The sequence below is a fragment of the Macrobrachium nipponense genome, chromosome 7 (genome assembly GCF_015104395.2).
Source record: "Macrobrachium nipponense isolate FS-2020 chromosome 7, ASM1510439v2, whole genome shotgun sequence".
NCBI lineage: Eukaryota > Metazoa > Arthropoda > Malacostraca > Decapoda > Palaemonidae > Macrobrachium > Macrobrachium nipponense.
The window spans coordinates 30,067,988-30,077,987 of record NC_061109.1 but is presented as its reverse complement, the minus strand read 5'-3'; the positions used below and the strand labels follow the sequence as shown (position 1 = coordinate 30,077,987).

The 10,000-nt window shown below is 33.0% G+C and overlaps 1 protein-coding gene across 1 annotated transcript in view; it reads right to left on the bottom strand.

Moving 5' to 3' along the window:
• Positions 1-10,000, bottom strand: part of LOC135217492 (uncharacterized) — a 54,146-nt gene that overhangs the window by 11,327 nt on the left and 32,819 nt on the right. Inside the window, exon 2 of the mRNA XM_064253437.1 lies at positions 7,229-8,550. Coding sequence (XP_064109507.1) covers positions 7,229-8,542 — 1,314 coding nt within the window. The 5' untranslated portion in view covers positions 8,543-8,550. The remainder of the gene's footprint in view (positions 1-7,228; positions 8,551-10,000) is intronic.

Genomic DNA, 10,000 nt, shown 5'->3' with positions numbered 1-10,000 from the left:
GATAACAACCCCTCATGCGGGGCCTGCTGGTGTTGTTTTTGTAAGTGTTCTTCTAGAGCAACCCAGATGCATTTTTGTTCCGATAGGCAGAAGTGCCAGTTCATTTTGTATACTTAAGCGGATTTTGATAACACCATCTTGTATGCAAAAACTTCTAAAGTAGCTGTTGTAAGTGAGTTAGATAACAACCCTTCAGGCGAGGTTGTCGGTGTTGTTTTTTTTTAAAGTGTAATTCGAAGGAAACCCAAATGCATTTTTGCATCCAATGCGTAAAAGTGATAATCCATTTTTCATTGTTGAGCTGGTTTTGATAACACGCCATCTGCTACGCACAAACTCGAAACTTCACTGTGGCTATTATAACTATTATAAGTGGGTTTGTTATAACAACCCTTCATGCAGGGCTGTTGGTGTAGTTTTTGTAAGTGCAAATCGAGGGTAACCTAAATGCATTTCTGCGCTCCATTTTACGTTGTAAATCGGGTTGTAATGACACATCATCCTGTATTCTGCAATGTAGAAACTTCCATTTCACATAGTGTGAGTGGAGTTCTGTTAACAATCCCTCATACGGAGTTGTTGTTGTTGATTTTGTAAGTGTACACTTAAAAAAACTCTTATTAAATTTCTTTCTGAGTGAGCAAAGTAACTACTCTATTTGACTTGAGAATATAAGCGCCTTGTGATTGCACACTATCTTGTATATCGGTTTGTATAGCAACTCTTCTTATCGGATTGTTGCTGTTGATAATGCAAATTTACAAAGAGAAAAACCCAAATATATTCTTTTTTAAATAGGCAATGGTGGCAATCTAGTTTCTTAAGATTTTAGCCGGTTGTGATGGCAAACAATCTTGTAACTGTGTTGGTATTGCAATCACTCTGCGAGTTGGTTGTTGTTGTTATTGTGAGTGCACATTGATAGCAACCAATATGCATTTATATTTCAAATATTTCAAATATACAAAGGCTGCAATTCATAACGCAATCAAGGTGCGTTGACAAACCGTCTTCCATTTTTGTTGCAGTTGATGTAACTTTCGAACAATTACATGCAAAGGATTTCATCACTCGTCTGCAGATTTTTCGTTTTATGTATTTTTGTTTATGTTTAAATACACGATCGAAAATAATATTCACGTGAGATTACATATATATATATATATATATATATATATATATATTAATATATATATATATATATAATATATATATATATATATATATATATATATATATATATATATATATATATATCACATTACCGTGATTCATATACATACATCGAGCTACAAATGTCCTTTAGTATCTAATTCACTCTACCTCGGAATTAATATATTTTCATATATGCTTAACCGAAGGGGAATTTTATTAGGCGATAATAGAATTGTCGGCGCCCAGGCGCGAACCCAGGACACCATAAAAATCCAGGAACGTCAGTGAAGCTTTTACCCACTCCACACCGGTGGTGGTAGTGGTAAAAGCTTCACTGACGTTCCTGGATTTGTATGGTGTCCTGGGTTTGCGCCTGGGTGGGCACCGATAATTCTATTATCGCCTAATATAATAATATAATTCCCTTTCGGTTAAGCATATATGAAAATATATTAATTCCGAGGTTAGAGTGAATTAGATATTAAAGGACATTTGTAGCTAGAGTATATATATATATATATATATATATATTATATATATATGTACTATTATATATATACATATATATATATATATATATATATATATATATATATATAGGTATATATACTATATATATATATACCTATATATATAATATATATATATATATATATATATATTATATATATATATATATATATATATATATAGTGTGTGTGTGTGTGTATACATATATATATATATATATATATATATATATAATATACACATACATATATAGTATATATATATATATATATATATATATATAATATATATATATATATATGTGTGTGTGTGTGTGTGTGTGTGTGTGTGTATATATATCTTACAAGTCTGTAATGTTAGTGAATCACATATCATGTCTTGCTTGGAGACAGGCTGAGCTGTAGGGGGCAGCTTGCTTGAGTGAAGGAATTTGGTACGTAAGCGTTTTAACCGACAGACCACTCGTCTTGTCGTCAAACTGTACATTCGTTTGTTATGGATGTTACAGGTTCTAATAGACCAGGGCACTTGCGAAAGTCGCATTCCTTTTGGTGAGAAGAAAGAGGTCTGTTGGTACACGCCAGGTGTCGGGAGAGAAAACTCCATCATAAAAGTATGACTTAGAAAACCGTTACCTTTGAAAAGAGAGAGAAGTGTGAAATACATTCTTTTACTTAATTACTTTGAAAAGAGTGTGTATGAAGTGTATCTTTTATCCATTGTTATCTTCATTACAGATGGGTTCTATTCCATGGTACTAGAGACGGGATTCTCTAACCTGACTGATATAATGAACTTATTGACATTCTGGGTCGGGAGTGAATTTTGGGTTTTTGTCACTATGACTTGTTAATCATTTTGTTCTATTCTATATTCATCTGCTTTGGGTAATAAATAGTATATTTTTAAACTTACGTGATCTTAATAGCCTAATAACATGTTTGCAGACAGAGGGCACCATTGACAACAGGTAAGGGTTTCCAATTTGTGTAGTTTTAATAAAAGGGGGTTAAGATATATATATATATATATATATATATATATATATATATATATATATGTGTGTGTGTGTGTGTGTGTATATATATATATATATATATATAAATATATATATATAGATTATGATATAGATGTGTGTGTGTGTGTATTAATATATATATTATATATCTATATATATATATAATTACTATAATATATATGTAATATATATATTATGTGTGTGTGCTGTGTATATATATAATTAATAATAATATCTATATATATATAATTATATTATATATAATAAGTAATATATATGTATATATATATATAATATATATATATATTATAGTATATACAGATATATACATCATACATATTATATATATGTATATATATAATTATAATATATATATTTATATATAATATATATATATATATGATTATGTAATAGATTATATATAATATATATATATATATATGTTCTATATATATTGTATGTGTAATATAATATAGATATAATAATATATTATGTATAATATATATAGATATATATATATACATATATTTATATATAAATGTATATTATATATTATCTATATCGTTAATTCTATATATATGTATATATATATACATATATATATTCTAATCTATATATATATATCTATATATATCTATCCTATATTATATATATATATATGCATATACCTACATACAACATAAATAGTATATATTCAATAGTTATAATATATATCTATATATATATAGTCTAATATAATATATAATAAATTATATGTCTTTTACAACTAATACTTTTTATTCTGAAAAATACGGTGTGATAGAACACGTACTGGACAGTAAATTAGATTACGTCTTTTCCCATTCGTTATTGATCACCTAATCTACTTTATTATTCACCATTTCCATAAAAAGGAATCACAATAGGAAAAGGCAGTCTCTCGGTTCTTTCGTAATCTACAGTATACCAATGATTTACCATCCATATATAATTATTTTCATTTGTCCAGTGATTGTTTCTATTTGTATTGCAGTATTCTCTTTGTTTAATCTATTATCATTTTAACTTCTTTTTTTATTCTTTTTGTAAAAAAATTGTCCCTGTTAATATAATAATAATAATAATAATAATAACAATAATAATATTAATAATAATAATAATAATAATAATAATAATAATAATAATAATAATAATAATAATAATAATAATAATAATAATAATAATAATAATAATAATAATAATAATAATAATAATAATAGTATATCCCTATCACGAATGTCTTTACTAATAATGTAAAAATGTAGGTCCAAATTTTGCTAGAGAAGGATGAATATCAAATTATATTCGTATAAATTAACCAGTTAAAGGCGACAGCTCAAAAAGCGCTGCATCTTTGCGGGTCTTTTCCCAATGCTAATATGATTACGTTGCTCGATAAATGCCAGGAAAGTAGGGGGAATTTTCCCTTCCCAAAACTGAACAGATGTCTGTGATGGATGCTGATTTTAACGGGATGCTGGCGGGAGATGACAACTCATTCTGAGAGCGGAGATCATTTCCAGCTATTTTCGAAGCTGGAGAAAAAAAATCTCCCGGATAACATTTATTTTATATATATTTTTATTCAGTGGACTACGGCCGTTTTGGAGGTAAATGGACACCTGAAAATTACCATGAAAATAATACTTTTTTTACGCAAAAAACTACACTGAGCGATGTGAGGCAAACGTAAAAATGTTAAATAAGATAACAAGCAACCACTGACAGAGAAATATAATAAAATATTCTAAACACAAAGGAAAACTTGAGTAAGGATTACCATGTAATATAAGATATTTTGAAATATAAAAATTCTTTTTGAATATGAAGCACACTCGTGAAAAAAAAAAAACTACGAATAGGCGGAACAAAACTGAGATTACAGAGCATCACAAATTTCTGGATCAGACATTTACCTGTGTCCTTTTGAAAATTAATGTAACTAAAACACTTTTATCAAAATTAGTTTTTTCCTGGATATATACACCGCGCGAGGTTCCTCGAGTTTTCCCTAATGAAATATGGACGTCAAGAACAGGTCTTACTTTTCTTCTGCATTTTCATCGGATACCGAAATAACCAATTAACCATCAAGTTCATTCTGTCGCCTATTTTTTTGTCTCGCTCGTAGGAAATCAATTACATATAATTAGGGATGGCAAATATCTACAACGCTCCCTGATATGAGGATTGTAACAAAGCATCATTCCTGCTACTTATTAGTTTTTTGCCCGAAGCATCAATTATCCATTTAATCATGTAGACATATGATATCGTTAGCTAAAATAAATAGTTTAATGATGCTGAAAAATATAATTACCTGCCAGTAGAATATCTGCAGGGAAATTATAATTTCGTTACAGATTACAGAGCTAACGGCTTGACAGTGTGTTATTTAGATTGCTCCTAATTTCATTTTATTTAAAAATAGGATTGGCTTCATTTCTGATCTCCGGTACGAGAAAAGGATAGTACGTACAGCTGCGATCACTGAGTTCGAAAGGTTCAGCATTTATACCATAGCAGCCTACTGTTACGGCGCACTAGACGCAGAATTGACTGCCAAGGTTGCTGCTGTACGTTACAAGAGACTACTATGGGTTTCAGAGGCAGTGCAAGCACGTTTTTGGGCAATAACTGTGTAACGAACACTCGTATCAGAACGAGATTTTGCTTTAGTGTATTACACCCAGTGCCGTAATTTATAAGGGTATCGTGAATCACTAATTGTAAAGAATAAAGACAGTTGTCCCTGTACCAGGAGGCAAAAAAACTCCATTAGCCAGAAATGGATACGAACACAAAAGTAAAAAGCTCCGCCTACCTTCTCCCCCCACCTCCACTGCCACCCCTGTCCTTCCTCCTTCCCTCACCTTCCCTTCTCTCTCTCTCTCTCTGATAGTTGTTTCAGTTTAAACGTATTTTGTATGATTTTTCTATCTATCTATCTATTTATCTAATAATATACATTGTTGTATATATCTAACGATATAACGAAATAAATCAGCTGACTGATTTATTTATGCACTGATCCGCTCATCTCTCTCTCTCTCTCTCTCTCTCTCTCTCTCTCTCTCTGTGGTAGTGGTACCTACCTGTAAATGGTTATTAGAGTGAGAGATATGTGAATGTATGGTGGAGCAGTAAAACGATAGACACTATGATTTATGGTTAAACGACTGTTATATGTGCATCACTATAATCAAGGGTTTAACTCTAATGGATGTCCGGTAGAAAGGCTCAATTTTTATTTGTAACACAAAGTAACTATAACCAGTTACCTATTCAAACCAATCTGAAGGCAATTGGCGGCCTTTTCATGGCTAAAAAAGTGAAAAGTTGCGTGACAAACGAATTTCTGCAACCATGCCGACAGTTAAGTTCCGTGGTGGCCATCTCTTCTTCACCTTCGTAATACAAGTACTATATTGCTGATACCCTGAGTCCACATGAGGATTATGAAGAAAGTAACCAACCACAAGTATAACAGTCGCTTTACCATAAATCATAGTGCCTATCGTTTTACTGCTCCACCATACCTTCAGATAGACCTTCAGAGAGAGATGAGTGGATCAGTGTATAAATATATCAGTCAATAGGCAGGTAACAACCGAGTAAATCGTTAGATATATCCAACAGTGTAAACTATTATTAGATAGATAGATAGGAAAAAATCGTACGAAATATGTTTAAACTGAAGTAACTTTCAGAGAGAGAGATGAGCGGATCAATGCATAAATAAATCAGTCAACTGGCAGCTAACAACCGACTGGATCGTTAGATATATACAATGTATATTATTAGATAGATAGATAGATAGATGGATGGATAGATAGAAAAATCCTAGGAAATAAGTTTAAACTGAAGCAACTTTCAGAGAGAGAGAAGGGAAGGTGAGGGAAGGCAGAAGGACGGGGGTGGCGGTGGATGTGAGGGGAGAGGGTAGGTGGAACTTTTTACTGCTGTGTTCGTATCCATTTCTGGATAATGTAGTTTTTGTCTCTTGGTACAAGGACAAGTGTCGTTATTGTTTACGATTAGTGATTCACGATACCCTTATAAATTACGGCACTGGGTGTAATACACTATAGCAACATCTCGTTCTGATACGAGTGTTCGTTACAGAAACATTGCCAAAAAACTTGCTTGCACTGTCTCTGAAACCCATAGTAGGTGATAGCGTAGAATGAAAATGAAAGTGGATGGTTCGCTTTCTTTTTAGAAAAGACAAACTGGTTCCGCTTTTTAATCGCTGAAGACATCTGGAATAAGTTATTTGAATTTAAGTCATAAGTGTATGATAATAAATTATAAATTCTAGAAAACCAGTTAGCTTATTTAAACGTGAGGAGGTTTGATATATTTTTAATGAGACGCATACGTCGTTTCATAATCTCCCATATCGGATTGTGTTTCGGGATTAATACATTTTCCTGCTTTTATAACCAAGCGTGATAAGTAAAACAGTGATAACATATCGTCCAAATGCCACAGATGCAATTGTAAAAACTTATAAAAACAACTTACTTCGGGTTTATGCACATTTCTCGACAGCAGATACTGCATGTAGTACAGTTCTGTTTTTGTCCCGACATCTTCTGCTAGAGCCATCGTAGCAGATGATCTGTCAACGAAATGCTGCAGTTCTTCAGCCGACTCTGCTGCAGCAGTTGTTTCTTCGCCCTCTTGAAGGGTCTCCGCCAGGTGCTGCACAGCCATCTTCTTTCTCTCAGCCTCCTTCATCTTGGCCTTTAAGGATTCAATGCTTTCCTCCTCTTCCTGCAGTTGTTGCAGAAGTTTGTGCTTCGTCGACTCGTGATGTTTTTCTTCCACCTTTAAAGTTAAAATTGCGTCGTCAACAGTTTCCAAAACTTCGTGCAAAATCTGGACTTGATCAGCAAATTTTTGGAGTTCGTTATTCTTGATGATCCTGAAATCACAGTCATGTACTGAAGAGCTGTCGGTTTCGCGGGCTTCGACAACGCTATCGAAATCGCAAGAATTGGAATGATGGACTACGAGGGAGTCTTTCCTGATGTCGCTCTTAACATCAAGCAGTTGTTGTTGCGTTTGTTCGGAGATGTTGTCTTTCATCAGCATGCACCCGGAAATATATTGTTCTAGTGATAGTCCGACTGAACGCTCTGAGCGAAGGTCTGTGGAATCTGCAACCAGCTGAATAACATCATCAGTTGATTTTTCTAACTCTCTGCAAATTGAGGTGTTATGCAGATCAAGCTCCTCTGTCGCAAGGTTCGAAAGGTCAGGGCAAAGTGATGATTGAGCATTGCACCATGAATTTACTGACGCCTTTCTCTGTCTGTATTCAGAGTCTGCAGCGTACTCACAGCTTTGAGTAAGAACCATGGGGTACTCTTGACAGCTTTCTTCATCAATAAATCTTAGATCTTCTGTCTTTTCTTCATCTTCTCCAGTAGAAGGAAAAGAACTCGGTAACTTCATTTGTTCAGTAGCACCTTCTTCATCTGAATTAAGTTGCGGGATAGGATTAATATTCACTGCATCAAAGCTATCTCGAATACTTTTCTGTGTTGTTTCACCCTCTAAAGAAACATCTTTGTTTTTCCCAGGTACTTCGGGTAGATGGAGGGACTTAGTGGAGGGACTTTTGTAGAAAGTTGTATTCAGCAAATCAATGTCCTCGGCACTTAAAACACTAATAATTGCATTGCAGTTTGGACACTTAATTTTCGTTGAAGTAAGACTACTAATGCAGGTGCTGCAGAAAATGTGCCCGCATGATAGACAGGTAGGAGAAGTATCACTTGATTCGTAAGATTTTTGGCAAGTGTCACAATTCATGGCCCCAGCGGTCTCCATATTCTCTCCTGAAACAATGAAAGATAGGTTAAACACTTAATCAAATTCTTGAAGAATTGACACGTTTTTTTTACGCAAAGTGGGATACCTGCATAAAATTAAATTTCTAAGTAAACACAAAAGGTTGTTATAATTTTTCCCTCCAACGCAAGGATGTTTATTATTTTATGTATCGACATATTTCGTTCTTCACAATGACACCATTAACAAAAGACGAACTGGCAAATTTACCACTGTTTGATGAACTGTAACAAAAATTTGAAATAGAATACTGAATTACCCTTAATTTCGCACTGACTTTCTTCAATCCTGATAGTAAAGAAAATACTGGTACCTTTGTGAGCGTTTAAACAAATCTAGGAGACTAACAAGCCCTATATTTATGAGCATAGATAATCATGCACACGTGCGGAAAGTCAGATATCTTTGATAAAGGAAAATGAATACTATGGCCTTATTATACCTTGCACTTATTGTACAGAAAGTCCTGGTAGAAGCGAATGTTTGAGAGCATTAGACTGCAAGAAAATATTGGGAATATGAAGGTACGATAAATCCAATACATGTATTTTCCCCGGAAGCTCAGATGTTTACATAAAAGTAGTTTTCATTATCGGCATTATAATTTTCTCTTTGACATTTACTGCACCTCCCAGTATTCTTCCTTCTTACATCTTACTGTCCACACTCTCCTAAAAAGTGATTCATAGTGCAACTGCGAGGTTTTCCCCCTGTTATACCTTTCAACCTTTTACCGTCAATTTCCGTTTCAGTGCTGAATGGCCTGATAAGACCCAGCACTTGGCCTTTGGCATAAAATCTATATTCAATCGTTTTCCTTTTACAAAAGTGTCATTTATATGTCTTCTTTTACTTGGCGAGTTCCCACTATGTAGGATCCTAATTGTGAAGCACACAAATTAAGTAATGCATAATTCATAAAACATCAGGTTATAAAATTGTTTCTTTGCTAAAATGTCAGTAAGTTTGGTAAATTTCAAGATAATATTTATCTAGTTTGCCTATTGGGGGGTGAAAAAGGGGGAAAATGTTAAATGTAATTTAGTGTCTTGATTATGACAACAATGCTGATATCAAGATCGTCATTAGATTTATTTGCAGCACAATATAGAACTTATACTTTTTTGCAGTATGTTGTTGCTATTTCCCTGAAAGTATTAGTCGATAAAAGTACAAAGAAGTTTAAAGAAACGATAAAGATCCACAAAAATGTAAATGATATAAAATTAATGAAGCAAAGAAATAGTAGAAGAATAAAAAAAAAAACTTTCAACGTACAGGGGAGAAAATTCATTTCCGTATTCACCTCAAATCTAAAAATGTATGATAACCATAATCATAAATTATGATTAATTATTAGAAAAATTTAGAGCAAATGCGGAATATTTAGTTTCGAAAACTACGAATAAAAAGTCAGATCGCGTAATTTACGACTAG